Raw genomic sequence first — 18,739 nt, 5'->3', positions numbered from 1 at the left:
AATAAGGGCCCTACATCCTAGTCCTCAAAACCTGTGAATGTTACCTTACATGGCAGGAGGGGATGTGCGGATGTGATGACGAATTTTGAAATGGGACGATTATCCTGAATTATCCAAGTGTATATTTGATATACACTTGATAAGGACACAGCTGTTTATAAGAGGGACAGGAGGAACCAGGGTCAGAGGAAGGAAGACATCAGGAGACAGGAGCCTCAGTTAGAGTGACACACTCTGAAGATAGAGGCAGGGTCACAAGCTAAGGAATAAAGGTGGCTTCTAGAAGCTGCAAAAAATAGAGAAACACTCTCCTCTGGAGCCTCCAGAAGGAACACTGGCTTCCTGACCCAACTTCATTTCAGCCTCTGACCTCCAGAACAGGTTGTTTTAAGACACTAAAGTCTGTGGACGCTTGTTACAACAGCATGAGGAAACTAATACACCCTTCAAGTCTTTTGGTGAACAAATCCTGTCCTTTTCCACGAAACAGTTACTGGATGAACTCCAGTTGCTTTTCCACAGCTCCCCGCAGCCAGCTTTAAAACGAGCTGAGACCAAGGTCACATCCACTGTGGCTTCCCTGTGCTCCCTAAGATGATTCTGCACATTCTGGACACACACAGATTTAGGGAACAGCTTAAAGAGGAAAAAACATTTACATTCAAATAAGTGGACTTAACGTGCTCTCTCTGAATCTATGTATATGGGTATTTAAAAGTATTTATTTACGTTTTTATTTTAAAGGAATTATAATAAACCCACCACATGGTAACATTTAACACATTTTTAGGAAATGAGTATTTTCTTCAAGCTAAAACATATAGAGGAGTTGACTGGCATCGTTTCACATTTTTGTAAATCTCTTTTATGTCTGTATTAAGACAAGACAGCTGCGTTTTCTTGTATGCTTCTGCATTCAACTTACTGCAATATATTGTGTTGGCTGGAGTAGTGTATGTGTGTAGTTTTGATGTTTTAAATGCCAACAATAAGCTAGCAGTGTGTGCGTGTATCTGCTCTAGTGTTTTAAATGCTAAAAGTCAGCCAGCTGGCTTTGCAACCAAATTTACGTTTTAGTCATTGTGGGGAAGAATCTTACCAAACACTGGCAACTCTATAGCTGCTTGAAGATACGTAATACAGCGTGAGAAATACACGGAGAGAGAGGGTAAAATATTGTTAAATTTACAGACACACGGGTCAGGAGATGCCAATGAATTCCTCAAATCGAGGAATACTGACACCTACCAGAAATGAAGTGCTCAATGTAACTACGGCATGAGGTTTTCCTTCAGTGCAGGAACCACGAATGGTAAGCACTCTTTCACGCTACCAGAGCACTGAAGTTCTATTTTTAAAAATCCTTCAAATACTCAAGAACAAGTTTATAATTAGGATTCCATGTGATTATTGTTAAAAGATCACAAGGACAAAAGAATGAATCAAAGGGGAAAAAGGTAGACAGCAGAGCTAGAGGGTAAAAATAGAACAAGGAAGGAAGAGGGGAAGAAACAAGGAAGAGCAGAGAATGCACACCATGGAGGGGCTCCACGTGGGAGCAGCCAGCCCCTACCGGGCCAGCACCTGAGACTGTGGGCACTCCCCAGCGTTTTCACTCACAGGACAGGCTTGATAACAACAGAAGATCTTTACACGTGGTGAAACCCTCATTTTCTTTCATTCCTTTGGTGCATCACAAGCTAGCAACTCAGAAGAAGGTGGATGCAAAACACCAGACCCACTGGGCTACACGGGGCTCCCAGTTTCCCAGGAAGAGCCCTGGCAGCCCCACTCACCGAGCTGTGGCCCATGCTGGCGGCCGCTGTCAGTGCCTGCTGCAGGGCCTGGCTCTTCCTCAGCACGCCTGGCTGGGGTGGGCCCACGGACCACTCACAGGTCAGCAGGTAGCGGAGAATGTCGCCGTGGCCCCTCAGTGCGCTGTGGACCAGCGCGCACTGGCCTTTCTTATCCAAGTGGTCCACCTGGGCGGGGTGTGGGGGGGAGGAACAGGGGAAGGTCACGGTTTAGCATCACTTTGTCACAGTGCCCCATACACGCTCTGCACAAACCCCATCCCACTGCAGGTGTAAGGGGATAATGTCCCAGTACGTCTCTCTGGAGAGTCTCCATCTGAATTACTATGGTGTAATTAATGCACTATTCCAGGCCTCGAGTTCCCTCTGTACAACTAGTGATCACAAGACATCCTCCTCGCAAATGACTCAGAGCTCCAAGTTCTCTGGGAAGCAGGTATGAGGACAGACCAAAACCTATACTTCCCAACCTTGGTAACTTGGGCAGAGTATTCTAAATCTGCTGTGACAAGCTATGACTTGGGGAGTAGAGCAGTTCTTTGCTTACTGAGACAGGAAAGCCAGCGAAAGGAAGGGATCTGGAAAACCCAGCTCTGAACGAAGAAGAGCAGGAAGGGACCCCAAGCGGCATTTTACTGGGGAAGGCAGGTGACCCAGGACGTGTCAGCATGCTAAGTGTGGTCGCAAAGCCAGGAAGGCCGGCTAGCCACAAATGGGGAGTACCCAAGTGCTGCATACCCCCTAATGGTGCAAGAGGCAGCAGACAACACATCATTCCCTGTCTAAACCTGGAAATATTAGCCTGGAAGAGGATTCAGGGTCCAGCCTTGCTTGCAAATTCTGAGGATGCTCTACACCTCAACCCAGAGGCTTCTGCAAGAGCCACTACACAACCCATCCCCTCCTACAGAGCTTTCAGCTAGCCTCCGGACAAAGCCCAGCCACGATTTGGAAGTGGAAATGGAGGTGTGGTGATGAGCAGTAATGAACCCACCGGGAAGGCTTACCAGCAACATTTCCCTTCCTCCATGAGCTAAGGGTGACCTGTCCCAAATGCTTTACTTTTGAGAGGAAAAACCAAAAAGACTCCCATAGTTACTATAAGCCTAATATCTTGTCGTTGAACTTTAAAGATCCTAACTATAAAGAAGAAAGACACACATCAGTGATTTACTTCTACTGTTGTTCAAAAGTACCTTCTCCCTCCCCCAATGAAGTGCTTATAAACCTAAACAGAGTTTACTGGGAACTTGGCACTGTTCTCATTTAATCTCTTAACATTGATAGTCCTCGAGTAACCCCTTAACAATATAGTCACTCTGTATTGTTAACATACTGATTTACTTATGCTCACACAACAGCCCTGTGGTAGGTCCTGTTGTTATGCCCATTTTACGGATGAGAAGCCTGAGGCACACAGGCTCAACAACTTGCCCAACGTCCCAGCTGGCAGCTGGAGAAATGAGAATTTGGGGCCTTCTAGTGTTCCTGCAACCCTATGCTTAAGCACATGCCTTCCAAGACCCACAGAACTCATTTTATTGGTTTTTTTTTTTTTTAAAAAAGACATGAAACGGAATAAGAAGAAAGGAGAAAAAAAATCAAACATTTATATGTTTTCAACCAATCCAGTGCTGTGTTAAATTCTGTGACAAGTTCCAGGGCCACACTTGCAGGCTTTTGAAAGGATGGCCTTACTCAGGCTGCTGGCGGTCAGGAGCCTCCCCTTGGGCAGGATTAAGCAGAGTAAGAGCTTCGAACAAAACACACGGGCCCTCTCTTTCTCGGAGGTGACACACACACCCACATCAGGCTACATCACACACTGTCTGGAGCCTGTAGCTCCACCTTTTCTGTTTATGTGGTGATTTCTGTTCGCTGCAGCTTGACAAAGCAGAGACCAAAGGGAGCTTGGCCCAGAAAATGAGAATTCTACAAGCAATGGAAGACCCTTCCCACCTTCACCCCTGCCTCCCCCGCTGCTGCTTACCCTCGCCCCCTTCTTGGCCAGCAGACACACCAGCTTCGTGTGGCCGGCAGCGGCCGCGTAGCAGAGGGCAGTCATGCCGTTCTCTGACGTGCCGTCCAGGCAGGCGCCAAATTCCAGGAGCAGAGTGACCACCTCCTCATGGCCGAGGTGAGACTGGACGCACAGGATCGGGGCGTTATTTAACACTTCGGTCCTGTAGTTCACGTTGGCCCCTCCCAAAATTAGGAGACGGCTCACCTGTGGGAGAAGGTCCCCCAACAAGATTAATTTCTCACGTAGATGTCAGTCACAAAAACAGCTGTGGAGAAGGGTGGTATTCTTGATCCAGTGGTTCTCAAAAACTTGAGTGTGCACCAGTGTGACCTGCACATGCACTGAAAATGGACATGCTTGCCGGTGGGAACGTAAAATGGCACAGCTGCCACAGAAAACAGTATGGAGGTTTCTTAAGAGCCAGCGATCCCACTCTGGGTACATATCCAAAGGAAATGAAATCAGAATCTCGGTATCTGCACTGCTGTGTACGGAAGCACTGTTCACAATAGCCAAGAGATGCAGGTGAACTAGAAGGTCAACAGATGAATGGAAAAATGTGATATGTAAATACATACAGTGGAAAATCACTCAGCCTTTAAAAGGAAGGAAATCCTGTTACTTGCCGCAGCACAGATGAACCTTGAGAACATGAGGCTAAGTGAACTAAGCCAGCCACAAAGAGACAAATACTATATGATTTCACTTATACGAGGGACATAAAGTAGTCAAATAAATAGAGACAGAAAGTACAATGGTGGCTGCCAGGGGTTGGAAAAAGGGGGAAATGGAATTATTTAATAGGCATGGAGATTTAGTTTTATTCTAGAGACCTACTGTACAATAATGTGAAAATATTTAACACTACTGAATTCTGTCCTTAAAAATAGTTAAGATGGTACGTTTTATTTTATGTTAAATCACAGTTAAAAATTTAGAAATGCACATTCTCTGGAATCAGACCTCTGTATTCAGTAGGCCTGGGGTAGGGCCTGAGAATGTGCCTTTTTTTTTTTTTTTGTGGTACGCGGGTGTCTCACTGTTGTGGCCTCTCCCGTTACGGAGCACAGGCTCCGGACGCACAGGCTCAGCGGCCATGGCTCACGGGCCCAGCCGCTCCGCGGCATGTGGGATCTTCCCGGACCGGGGCACAAACCCGTGTCCCCTGCATCAGCAGGCGGACTCTTAACCACTGCGCCACCAGGGAAGCCCAAGGATGTGCCTTTTTAATGAATTCCCCCCAGGTGATACTGATGCTGTTGGTCTGGGGACCACCTTTTTTTAAAATTAATTTAATTTATTTATTTTGGGCTGCATTGGGTCTTCATTGCTGGGAAGGGGCTTTCTCTAGTTGCGGGTGAGTGGGGGTTACTCTTCGTTGCGGTGTGCATGTTTCTCATTGCGGTAGCTTCTCTTGTTGTGGAACACAGGCTCAGTAGCTGTGGCTCACGGGCTTAGTTGCTCCACAGCATGTGGGATCTTCCCGGACCAGGGCACAAACCCGTGTCCCCTGCGTTGGCAGGCGGATTCCTAACCACTGCGCCACCAGCAAAGTCCCTGGGGACCACACTTTGAAAACCACTGTTTGATCCAAATGAAAACAGAAAATTCATTTTGGGGGGCAATGAAATAATCATCACAGGATTAAATAATTAACAGTGAGATAATAAAGCCAAGAGTGAAAGCAAATACTCTCTTTTCTTTACAAGGAATTGTACCTTCAAGAAAAAGCAGAACACGTGACAATGTTCACATGCTTGGGGCTGTCAGCAACACAAGACTCACAGAAAATCAGCGGCTTTTTCTACTAATTACTACATCCACCACCCACTTAACTCCTTGGACCCAGATACCAAGGGAAGTTTGTTATTTGTAGGTTTTAAAATAAAATCACAGAATACCTTAGGCAAATTTTAGCTATGCTAATATCTTCTTCAAATCTCCAGGTCATTGGAAAAATGACACTCCTTTAAACACCTATTAAGATGCCCACTGTGTTTCTTCTAACAGTTCCCTTCAATGGTCCCGGATCGACATCAGTCACTCCCAACAGACCCTGGCCACTTCCGGGCTGCCCATTAGGTGTGAAAACCACACAGACTGGGTCTCTTATTTGACCAGAGACACATGGGATCATTAACAGATACAGAAAGATGACAAAACACACAGAATTCAAGGTATTTCAATGATATGGTGTCCACAAGAGTAGCTGACAGAATACTTACAAAGTGATAGAAATTATTATTCTGGTGGTGACACCACACCTCAGAAGAGTGAGACAGCATACAGACAGGTTAGAACCCAAAGCGTAAAACCTGAAGCGGTCTGGGTTGCCACTGAAGCTTGAACCCCGGGTGCCCCAGCCCTTCAGCTCCTTCTCTGACCTCGTCTCCCAGCACCCTTACCCTCACTTCCCCGCACCGTGACCATGCTGGGTCTGATGCTTGTCCTACAGCCATGGCAAGCAGGCCCTGGCCTCCTGGTCTTTCCCACTTTCTCATATAGTTCCCTCTGCCAGGAATAAATACCCTTTCCATAGCTACAGATGACAAAGGATCACTTCCTACGGGTCCCTGCTTCTATGCCAGGACACCAGGGAGAAGTCCCCCCATCCTATACAGAACGCCCCCAGCCCTCCCCATGCACACGCCCCCCCCCCCCAACACACACACACACAGAGGCCGACCCCGTGCATGGCCATCTACTCTGCACACTCCACTTCCCGGCTCAGCCCATGGCACAAGATACTGGTTCTAAGACACAGAAGTTCACAGAGAAGAGAGGTCAACAAAGCCCCTTTATGGGTGAGGATGGCCCACAAGTCAGTTCCTTCCTGCCATTAGGATCATCACTTACATTTAAGGAAGGACCGCTTGCAGTTGGGGGGAGGGATAAATGAGGAGTTTGGGATTAACACATATACACTACCAGATATAAAATAATCAACAAGGTCCTACTGTATAGCACAGGGAACGACACAATGTTTTGTAATAACCTAAAAGGGAGAAGAATCTAAAAAATTATTTATATATATAAAACTGAATCACTTTGCTGTACACCTGAAACTAACACAACATTGTAAGTCAACTATACTTCAGTTAAAAAAAAAAAAGGAAGGAAGGACAGCTTGTACCCAAGTGACCAACACCTGCCTCGTCATTCACCCAATCAGGGGGACCATCTTTCAACCCCATCTGGGTCAGCACCAACCCAGCCTCCTGCAACAGACCAGCACGTGAGGATGGAAGGGCAGAAAAAGCAGGGAGGAGAAATCCGGAGAGCTGTCCCTGTCCCAAGGGTGACATGCGACGCTCAACCTCGGGCAAACTCACCCCTGCCAAGCTTGCTCTTCCACCCTATGTAGGTTTGCTCTTAAAAACAGCACAGACTCAAACAGGATTTGAAAGCATGTTAAAAGGGTAAGTTCTCAACCAAAGTAAGGGTTTTTGAGAAAATTATTTTCCTTTGAGTAACCGCCCACTGTATGGCAGGAATAAGACAGTGCTGCTGACACAGCTGGGGATTTTATCAAGGCCTATGAAATCAGTTCTTAGGCAAGAGGAATTACAGAAGAACCCTAGCAGCTTTTTCAAAGCACACATAACATCACTGAGGGGCACATCGGACTCTGGTCACCAAAGGACAGGCAGGAATTGTTTGTAAATTCCCAGGGTGACTTTGACAGCCAGTTACCCCCTCTCTCCTCTCTCCCACCAATCCCATTCCCTCTTCAGATTCATGAGCCTAAGAGAAAAAGATGAATTAAATAGTCTGAGTTCCCAATCAGCCCCTTAACTAACTTGCTGTGTGATTTTCAGAAAATTACTCAACCTCTCTGTGATTCAAGTGCCTCCTAAGAAAATGACAGTACACCACCCCATGTTTCTACTGGACAGAAACTCTTTCCTAAGAATGTTGGCAGGTGTTGTTTCAGTGCTGTCTTCCTGAATACTTTATAAGAAAAGCCTTATGGAGGGTATGTGCTTAGGGGCAGAGCTTTCCTAAAGGTATCTGTTATCAGTTCTCTATCTGCTTCTTCGGAAAGACATTTCCTTTGTGGGTGCAACGCTGCGGGTATTTTTACCACTTACCCCCCAGTCAGTCTGTGGATCTACCCCGAACCCACGTTTCTTAACCTCGCTGCACAATGAAATCACCTGGGAGCTTGCAAGTTTCCCAAGCCCCAGCCCCACCCTGGGAGATTCTGACTTGGCTGGGGCCCGGGGCTCCTGAGTGGTTCCAGGTGGCAGCCATGGCTGTAAACATGTCAGGTGCAGAGCGCACCTGTGGAAGGAGCACGGGCTTGCTCGGCGGCAGGCACCCTTCCCGCTGTGGGATTTGCGTCACCCCGTCACTGCCCTCACCCTCAGTTTCCTCATCTGAAAGGTGGAGGTAAAAACAGTTTCACCTCCTCGGGTTGTTGTGAAGATTAAAAATGAACGTGCCAGACACACAAAGCACTTAGCACAGCCCTCAGCATCCTGTAAGTGCTAAATAAATATTACTTGCTATTGTTACAATCACCTTTGATGGAATCTTTAGAAGAGACAAGGGCCCTAGTCCCTGACCCCTGGAAGGCACAGGAGGGCGCTCTGCCCCAGGAACCTGGAGACCCGGAGGGTCTGGCCTGCCTGGGCTGCTCACCAGCACAGAGCAGCAGGGAGACCTCATGCTTATTTGAGGGCAGATGTGGACCCATTAATGCCTCATGATGGGCAGCTCCCCTTCACGACCACCAACCTGCACACTCACAAGTTCTCAGGTGCTTACAGTAGAATCTCAGTTCTCACTTGACCATATAATAAATGCCAAGTATTCTCCCAAGAGCTTTAACATCTCAATGAGGTTTCCCATCACTCTATGATGCAGGTTCTTTTGTTACTTTCATTTTACACGTGAGAAAACTGAGGCTCAGAGCAGATAAGCCACAAATCAGCCCTGGGCACAATGCTAATTAGTATCACAGAGCAGTCCAGCAGCCGAAGAAGCAGCAGCTCTGGCTAAGATTACTCCGCCTTCGAGGAAGGGGTTTTAAATGGTTCTTCCTGTACATTTTCTCCCAATCACATGGAAATCGTCTGGTCATCACCACCACGAAGCTCTCCCCGGATAACACCTGGAAATGGCAATATTACCTATATACTTCTGGATTTGATGAATACAAGAAAATAAAAACGGGGCTAGGGGGGTAGGCAAAAATGATGTGCTCCTGAGGAACAGAAGAGGCACTGTCCAGCAAGGTCGTAAAGTGGGAAGCTCAGTTTTCTCATTAAGTATGTTGGAGGTTCTCATCAATACAACCGGTGTAAATGTGTGCTGCCTACTAGTTATGCAGAATATGACTGGATCCTCTGAGCCAGGGAAGTTGGGCCAAAGTCCATGCCTAGCTCCTGTCTCCTCCCCCGCGGCCCCAGCTCCAGCTCCAGCTCCAGCTGAGAGAAGAATCACAACCTTAATTCTCTTGAGCGCACAGCCTTCGGGAGCCTGTGGCTGGCAGCCGGTCCCATGCGACTACGTGAGCAAAACAACCAGCTGGACGGGAGCCTGAAGGCACTGGCGGCAAGCTCCCCAGTGGGCCAGCCAGGGCCCGGGCTGGCGTAAGCCTGGCCGGGCAATGGGAGATCACATTGTTAGAAATCACAGGCATGCCACCAAAATTAAAATTCATCTACCAAGTAATCATCCAGGAGCAAGTCGCTGTAATTGACCAAAGTAGCAAACTGCAATTATTGCTCAAAATGACATCCCTTCCTGTAATGACATTTAATACTCTCTAAAAAAACTCCTTAATTGCATGCATAATTTTAAATTACCGTAATTTGTTCATGAGTCTGTGAACCCCCCCCCTTTTCTTTTTCTTGAAAGATAAAAGAAACAGAAGGATAATGAATGCCTTAAAATTCGGTAACCAAGTTATACAATTTGGGGGATAGCGTAGAGGTAGGTGACACTGGAGTTCTATAAAACGAAGTAAAGATGAATAACTCTTAAAATTGCAAATATGTTAAAGAGGAAAGTTTATAATCCCAGGAGGGTCAAGCTCATTACATTATTACACTGTACCTTTTAATTTACTGCCTTAAAAACTCGTATTCAACAGAGTATGATGTTCCCCATTTACTTTTCTCCACATTAAAATAACTTTTGGGCCCATAATTCATTCAAATGGTGACAACAGATTCTGCCATTTTAATTTTTCTTTCTTTCTTCCTTGCCATCATTACAGAATTTTATTAATTATGGAGAAGCCAAAAGATATAATTTTAACTGAAGTGAAAGATGAAACAGTGTTATTACAGTAAACTCAATTCCAATTTCTATAACAAGTAAAACAGGGCTTCCCTGGTGGCGCAGTGGTTGAGAGTCCGCCTGCCGACGCAGGGGACACAGGTTCGTGCCCCGGTCCGGGAAGATCCCACATGCCACGGAGCGGCTGGGCCCGTGAGACATGGCCGCTGAGCCTGCGCGTCCGGAGCCTGTGCTCCGCAACGGGAGAGGCCGCAACGGTGAGAGGCCCGCGTACCGCAAAAAAAAAAAAAAAAAAAAAAGTAAAGCAAAAAACAAAAATTCTAAACACAATTCCTTCATCACGTGAAGTCTACGCTCGGCATGTTCTCCACCTTTTGCAGAGTAACGCTATCTAAAAAGGAAGCGCTCACTTTGACCCCGAGCAACAGCTTAGAGCTCGTGCTCCTTAACTATAAAAGCGGCTTCCCTGTCCTCACCGCATGAAACTTGCACGTAGCTTCAGTCGGGACACAAGCCCTCAAGCCTAGAGGTCTGCAGAGTGAGTAGAAATGTCCAAAGGAGCAGGGCTGAGCACAAGGTTCCCAGGAGCGGCTCCCTGGGGCTGCTCTACTCCCAGGCACCCCACCCAGGGGTGAGCCAGGCTGAAATCCAATGTGGCCTCTGCCCATCAAGCCTGGAACCCCAACAGTGCTGAGCCCACCTGCACTTTTCTATTTGCAAAAGACCTTGTCCGAACCCACCAGGGGGTGGTGGCCTTTCTCTAACCAACACCCAAGCTCTTCACTGGGCAGCAGGGCTGTGGGTGAGCTGCCCCAGGGTCAGAGCACCGCTAGGTCCTTCCTGACACCCAGGCTCCTCCCTTCTATACACCAGCAGGCGGAGATGTAATGTTCACCACAGGGACTACAGTTAATAACACTGTATTATATATTTCAAAGTTGCTAAGAGAGCAGATCTTAAGTTTTCATCGCAAGAAAAAATTTATAACCATATGTGGTGATAGCTGTTAACTAGACCTTTTGTGGTAGTCATTTCACAATCCACAGAAATAACACATCGCTAGGTTGTACATCTGAGATGTAATGTTATCTGTCAATTATATTTCAGTTGAAAAAAAAAAAAGCGAAAGAAAATAAATACAGCCTGCCCTCTGTATCAGTAGGTTCTGCATCTGTGGACTCAACCAACAGCAGATTGAAAATATTCAAAAACAAAAATTTCCACAAAGCTCCAAAAAGCGGAACTTGAATTTTCCGTGTGCCAGGAGCTACTTACATAGCCTTTACATTGTGTTAGGTATTGTAAGTACTCTAGAGATGATGTAAAGTATACTGGAGGGGGGAAAAATGGGACTTTCCCAGCAGTCCAGTGGTTAACACTCTGCGCTTCCACCGCAGGGGGCACGGGTTCGATCTCTGGTCTAGTAACTAAGATCCCACATGTCGCAAGGCGTGGCCAAAAAAAATAAAGTATACGGGAGGATGTGCGCAGGTTATATTCAAATACTGCACCATTTTATATATGGGACTGGAGCATCCTTGGATTTTGGTATATGTGGGAGGTCCTGGAACTGATCCGAGGGACCACTATACACCAGGAAGGCAAGGAAGGGAGAAGAGGGCGGAGAGTTCACATCACCAGACACAGGAAATGCTCTGTAAGGCCCTGATCCCCAGACACACACCCACGGTGTAGGTGCTGAGGGTGGGACGTACTGACAGCAGGGGAGAAGAGGCACAGAAGTCCCCCGGGAGTGGCCCCCAAGTGTCCTCCACGGCACCATCTCTGGGGCACGTGGCCCCCTTCCCAGGTGGATTTGATGAACCAAAGTGAGGAGAAGTAGAAGACAGATTTCTGGAAACTTCCAGGGCTTCCCTTGACCACACTGCGACCATGTCACGGCACCTCTGTGCTACTAAGGAGAGGACAGGTATGACTGTTCTCATGGAGGTGACTGAAGGGGAGAACATGACTCCTTGGGAAACGATGTCAGAGCTTTTGAAGGCAGCCGGACACGTCAGGGCCTGGGGCTGAAAGGCCTGGAGTCTAGCAGGTGTGTCAAACAGGTGAGAAATCTAAAATGTGAAGACACTTAACGATCTCATCTTACTTTGCTCTGGGAAAGATGGTGGTAAAGTGATATGAGACAGTAATTTCCACGTTCTGTGGGAGTTAACTCCTCTTTGTTGCCTTAACAGATACTCGGCCTCTGTGTGCTGCAGATTCTTAGGCTGCACTAAATGAGGAGGGAAAATCTATCCTAAAAAGCTCAGCAGAACGTTGTGACATGATAGCCACTGACCAAGAGTGAGGAAGCTCTTGGTTCAGCAGCGGGCAGACCCTGCTACGCCTTCCGTGGTCATCAATACACATGTGCAAAAACCTTTAGTAACAGTTTCCCTCTGTGTGCCCACCACTTCGTGTTACTCATCAGTGCTTAACTTCCTATGAACCATAAAGAGATAGTCCAGATTTGAAACCAGGATGCCCTGAAAGTCCATTTTCCCTGGATATCTGACCAGGGTTTCCTCTGACCTTTGGTTTCCTTTGTGAATTGCTTCCCTTATCTCATCCACTCTGAAACAGTCACCACATGCTCACGTAGCAGCCCCTGACCACCCACCTCTTCCTGCCCCAGTGAAAGCCAAACTTGTAGAGGAGAACCGGCAATAGAGCATTCGGGTCTGTGTGCTTCCCATCGGGAAACAGCATCTTTAGTAGTAGCGTCCCAGCCTTCTCTGGCCACCAGCCAGCGTTGGGGAGAGCAGGACTGTTGGAGCAACAGCGGCCAGGGGGGCAGGGGGCTCTGGCCCTCCCGGCAGAGGGTCACTTACCTTCACATTGGGAGTGTAGAGATTCCTGAGGGAGGCCAGGGCGGCAGACAGCCCCTCGGTGCTGTACCCAATCCACAGGGCTTGCAGATGGCTTGAAGAGATTCCAGTCTTCTTACTGAGGCCCTGGAAGCAACAGCGACAAATCAGCTTCAAGGTCTCCTTTCCCACCTGCAGTGCGGGTCTGAAAGCGGGTGTGCCCGGGAGGGCGCAGGTTCCTGCTGAACGCGGGGCAAAAGCTGTGCACACAGAAAAGGCCTGAACCTGTGAGCCTTCCCGCCCTAAAGCCAAGGGTTGAGGAACTAGCCTACATCAACTGTACGCCTGGAGAAAGGGCGGGGCAGATGAGGAGAAAGTTTCTCTTTACAGAGGTTCTCCAATCAATTAAAGGAAGAATAAATGTTAGAATATCACCATCTGGAACCCCTAATGAAGGAAGAGACCAATCATGGCCAATGGCATCACACCAAGCACACATGCTACGCATCCTGACACTAGAAACCTTATACAGACTTACAGAGCATTTTAGCTCTAACAGGCAGACCTCGAAGATACTGTGGGTCTGGTTCCAGACCACAGCAATAAACCGAGTCATGCAATTTCTTTGGTTTCCTGGTGCACATGCAAGTTATGTTTACACTATACTGTAGTCTATTCAGTGTGCAACAGCATTGTCCAAAACAATGTGCATGCCTTAATTTAAAAATACTTTATTGCTAAAAAAACGCTAACCATCATCTGAGACTTCGGTAAGTCATCGTAGTAACATCAAAGATCACATATCATCACCACAAGTGATAATGAGAAAGTTTGAAATACTGCAAGAATTTCCAAAATGTGACACAGAGACATGAAGGAAGCAAATGCTTTTGGAAAAATGGTCCTGAAAGTCTAGCTCAACGCAGGGTTGCCACAGACCTTCAATTTGTAAAAAAAAAAAAAAAAAAATTTTGCAAAGCACAATAAAGCAAAGTGCAATAAAACAAGGTTTCCCTGTATAAAGTAATTGTGACACCCGGTGGGGCAGAGGGGGTGGGGATCAAACCTGAACCTGATTAAGCCGCTCGATATAAATACCAAATGATAAAAAAATCCAGAGGAAAGAGGAACACGTTAACGTAGGCCACAAGAAATAAGGACACAATCAGAAAATCCAGGTGGTCTGCAACTACACAGGTCACGAAATCTGGTTCAACAACTAAATAACAAGGAAACAAAGGGAATGAATGAAGTGGAAGCTTTAAGTGAAAAGAAAAGATTTAGACAGGGAAAAAGTAAAATTTAATCATAGCGGTAGATACACACTTGAGCGAGAACAATTACTTTTAGGGAGGAGGCTGTGCTGGGAGTGAGGCTCATGGAGGGCTACTCCCTGCAGTGGTGTGGGTCTCACCTTGAAAATGTGTGCCTTCAGGATGTGATGGCCGAGCTCCATGGTCTGCTGGCGGTTCAGCTTGCCCTCCTGTCTCGAGAACATGAACGCCAGGAGAGCATGCCCGTTCCTAGGACGAGAAACACACAGGTTGGTAACCAAAGACCCGAGTCCATCTCTCTGCAGGCCCTCGGGGCGAACATCGCCCCTCGACCCCTGAACTGTTCTCCTGGTGCTTCAGCATCACCAAACAAAACGGGTGCAAAGCTGCTTCTTCACAGAAGATGGTCAATGCTGTTTATTCCTCGAGTCACTTTAAGGGCTTTCTCAGGCTTCCTCTATCTCTGTGGAGTGACTCAGAGAGAAGCCTCTGGACAGGGCAGGTCTTTGAAGATGGAACCACCCGCCCCCTATTCATCCTCCATCACTCTCTCATCAGTCTATTTGTTGATTTAGGTCTGTCACAAAAACGTAAACTCCACGTGACTAAGGGTCTTGTCTAAGTCACAGCTATAGCCACAAAACCTAGCAAATGCCCAAGACTCAGTAAGAACGCAAATACGCATTTCTTGGATGGATGGATGGATGGACGGACGGACGGACGGACGAAGGACAGATGCGCAAGTGGACAAATGGAGCAGAACCGTCACTGGACCTGACGTTCAGGCCTCCCCTCAGTACAATCACCACTGGGGACAGACCTGGGCCAAAGGACAAGGCCTTACAATGGAAGGGAAAGAAAAACCAGGCCATGTACAGCAACAGCTCATGATCAGAAACACCTAGAATTCTAGGCTTGAATGGAACACAGATCCTTCCTTGTAGGGGTAAAAAAGCTAAGCTGTATGAGTAGGTTTGCTGCGTCTGGGCACAGGGTAGACATTCAACTGACACCACCAATTAATCCCCCAACTAACCCTCTCATGAAGGAGCCATCCCACCCATTTTCCCCCTCTACATCCGTAGGACTCATTCTGTCTCCTGTGGACTCCATGCCTTTGTCTGAGCCAATCTGTTTGGAAAAGATGCTAAGGGCTGCTTATTCCAAGGTCACAGCAGTGACCTCTGTGCAGGGTGAATTATTTTCATCTCTATTAACCTGACAAACTTTGAAGTGCTGCTTTGCTGAGGAAAAGCAGCTAGTTGTGGAGGAAAAGATAAACTGTGAAAAAGAAAAGCATTCTTCTAAATGTGTTTTCTAGTAGTCGCTGATCTAGAGGATTAAAAGCATTCATCATTTAAATCATATTTATCTATCCAGAAGCTTGCCTGTTTCTCATATCACGTATAAATCATGTTACAGACGAGGAAATCAGGGCAGGTGGAAACCACGAGATTGCTTTTTATCCTGCAGGGGAAGGCATGACATTTAAGACCACACTGCCACTGAGTGTCCTGCCTCGCGTCCTGTCAGGGTCTAGAGCACATACCCTGTGCTCCCTCACACACACTACCTCCCAGACCTCAGGCTTCGGTTTCCCCTCTCAGGTGAGAGCCTCCCTTGCTCCCATGGAAAACACTCTCTGCCACCTTCCAGCGCTCCATGTCCTACCTGGTCCCTATCCATGGGCTAGTCCCACATCACTCTAGTCAGGGCCACTCTCCCACCCACGGGCTCAGCTATCCTCAGTCTCCCAGTCTGCCGGCTCTGTGGCCATGCCATCTGCGTCCAACACAAGGACATGCCAAGTACTGTGGCTGGCTGGCCCTTGCGGGTGACGATCACGCAGCCTTCAGTGGCTGGGCCAAAGGTGTCCAGTGCTCTGAGCTAAGCACGTGGCTTCCCACCTCCCCGAGGAGACAATTCACCATGCAGTCACTGGGCACCTGCACTCCTCTACATCCCATCTACCTTGACGTCCTTCTTTGCTGGCCCTGGGATCATGTGCCCCCTTCTAAGTCTACCTGCACTTACGAGTCTGTTCATTTTCTGAAGCTTATACGTATCAAGTTTTTACTACGTGCCAGATGCAGAAAGTTAACTAAATTATTTCATTAACTTGTTCGACCCTGTGAATCACTACGTCTTATGATCCCCAATTTGTTTGCATGGGGAAACAGAGGCCTGGACAGGTAAATGATGTGCCCAAGATCAAACAGGTGGTAACGACTGTGCAGAATCTGACCACAGTCTATGCAACGTGAGCGCCTTCTATGCTCTTCGTCAGCGTAACCCGATTTCTCATTCATTCATTTGTGCGTTAACATCCCCCTATAACCAGCATCATGGCTTAATGATGGGGATCCCACGGGGAACAACGCGAGGTCCTTGCCCTGAGGAGGTCTCAGCAACTGGACTGGAGACACGCAAACAAGACAAAATCCAGCTGGAACGGCACTGTGAACGGACTCAACGGGAGCACAGAGGAGGCTAGCTGACCCGGTTCCCTTGTGTTTCCAATTGCTCCCTCTTCACTGATTGTGTTTCCCCATGCTGTCTCAATGATGCTTCCGACAACGTCTCAATCCCCTGCGTTGTTAGAAACATAAACCAATACCCTTCCCCACCCTCAAACTACCCGAAACCTCTCAACCCGTCCACTTCCCATGCCAGGACGTTGGCTCTCTCCTCTTTCACGCCTCACAACCCAATGGAAGGAATCTCCTAAGGATCTAGGACCCTCCTCCCACAATGAAAAGCCAATGGTTTCCCCTTCATCCTCACCTTCCTTCACTTCTTGGCAGCATATACTCCCCTCACCTCCTTCCGTGCACTCCTTCTCCTTGTCCCAGAAGTCCAGAGCTCCCTTTCCTCTCACTGCACTTCCTCACTACATCCCACCATTGCCTCTCCATCAATGATGCCAGATCTTCAACGCCAACCTCTCCTCCAACTGTTTAGACCCCACCTGCCTCAGAACCTCACCACCAACCCCATAAACTCAAACTGCTAAAATCCAAAGCCGCCCATGCCTTTCTTACCCACTCTAAGAGCAACGCCGTTCCTAGTTTCTGAAGCTTAACGCCTCAGTGTGACCTACATACGGCACCTCCTTCTGCTCGACTATGCCCACAGGCCAAGCCAGGCCTGTCTATCTCATGTCAGCAAGGCTGGCCTCCACCTCACTATCCTCCTAGAAAATGAGCTGATTTGACTAAACGTGTCACAGCACACATTTCACCTAGTTATTACGGTCTGGCCAAATAACCTGGAACTTACAGTTTATAGCCCCAAAGCAGGTTCAAAGGACAATAAACTCTTAGCCCAGTACTGCCTAAGAAAACACCTTATCCACAACATGAAAAGAGCTGCTAGACCTAGTGTGTCAATGTTAAGTCAACAGTCATGGAAGGAAGGGAGTGTGCGGCCCACAAGTGCATATTCATTTCATCTCTGGCCCCAGCATCTGACGCAAGGTCCAGTCCAGCCCAAAGCAGACGGTTTAGCAGCTTGTCAGACCTCTTACACGAGGCTGAGAGCAATTCTGACTCACAGAGGGCAGAAGCCATTCAAGACAGAAATGATGGACTTCCCTGGTGACACAGTAGTTAAGAATCCACCTGCCAATGCAGGGAACGTAGGTTCGAGCCCTGGTCTGGGAAGATCCCACACGCCGTGGAGCAACTAAGTCCGTGCGCCACAACTACTGAGCCTGCGCTCTAGAGCCTGCAAGCCACAACTACTGAGCCCACGTGCCACAACTACTGAAGCCCACGCACCTAGAGCCCGTGCTCCCCAACAAGAGAAGCCGCCGCAATGAGAAGCCCACACACGGCAACGAAGAGTAGCCCACGCTCAGCAATGAAGACCCAACGCAGCCAAAAAAAAAAAAAAAAAGACAGCAATGATGTCCGCCAAGGCCAGGGCCAGGGAGAGGTGGTGGACATGAACACACCCTTACTGAGAGCGTTCGCACCTTGAAGCACCCAGTCCTTCACCCTGACTGGCACCATACGCCACAGGGCAGGCAGGCTTCCCACCCGTCTCCTCCCCTGGGCGGTGAGGAGACCTGCATCCTGGCCCAGCCCTGCTACAAAGCCTCAGTGGAACCTCTGACTCCCCGGATGCAGGTGCCCCATCGCCATCTTGTAAGTGGGGCATCTGAGCTCTGAACCTGAATCCTCCCGACCCCAAATCCCAGTCTGTTACATAGTGCAGAACACAAATGCAAAACGAGGAGGCCAGACGTGATGGCTGTGCTGCCCTCTGGGCCCACAGACACATCAGATCTCTGGGACAAGATGCCACAAGCTCAAGGGGTGGTGGGGAGTGGCAGCGCCGAGGATGCGAGACAGTCCACAGACCCTCTGGTGAAGAAACTGAGCCGTGAACAGGCTCGAAGGAAGCCGGCTGTTCCCTGCAGCTAATGCCACACTCTCCCACGGGTCACCCATGTGCAAGGGGGCAGGGATCTAGAAGAGAATCACCAGAGAGATATGGCCCGGGCACTGCCGAGCTTCTCTTTCGTCCAGATGTACTGAGGAGTCCTAAAATTCCAGCAATTAAAGG

General features: G+C 48.2%; 1 protein-coding gene and 2 long non-coding RNA genes across 8 annotated transcripts in view; all 3 read right to left on the bottom strand.

Annotated features, from left to right (window-relative positions):
* The window catches only part of LOC125964950 (uncharacterized), a 340,974-nt gene that overhangs the window by 93,423 nt on the left and 228,812 nt on the right, over positions 1-18,739 (bottom strand). The window lies entirely within an intron of this gene.
* The window catches only part of LOC125964949 (uncharacterized), a 260,419-nt gene that overhangs the window by 43,954 nt on the left and 197,726 nt on the right, over positions 1-18,739 (bottom strand). The gene's annotated exons all lie outside the window — the stretch shown is intronic.
* TANC1 (tetratricopeptide repeat, ankyrin repeat and coiled-coil containing 1) overlaps positions 1-18,739 on the bottom strand; it is a 230,760-nt gene that overhangs the window by 29,663 nt on the left and 182,358 nt on the right. For all 6 annotated transcript variants that reach the window (XM_049712019.1, XM_049712023.1, XM_049712020.1 and 3 more), the window contains 4 exons: positions 14,311-14,419; positions 12,921-13,043; positions 3,805-4,041; positions 1,797-1,982 (listed from right to left, as the gene is read on the bottom strand). In XM_049712019.1, the coding sequence (XP_049567976.1) occupies positions 1,797-1,982; positions 3,805-4,041; positions 12,921-13,043; positions 14,311-14,419 (655 nt within the window). The remainder of the gene's footprint in view (positions 1-1,796; positions 1,983-3,804; positions 4,042-12,920; positions 13,044-14,310; positions 14,420-18,739) is intronic.

The sequence above is a fragment of the Orcinus orca genome, chromosome 7 (assembly GCF_937001465.1).
Source record: "Orcinus orca chromosome 7, mOrcOrc1.1, whole genome shotgun sequence".
In the NCBI taxonomy this organism is placed as follows: Eukaryota; Metazoa; Chordata; class Mammalia; order Artiodactyla; family Delphinidae; genus Orcinus; species Orcinus orca.
This window is presented reverse-complemented; position numbering and strand designations above follow the sequence as displayed.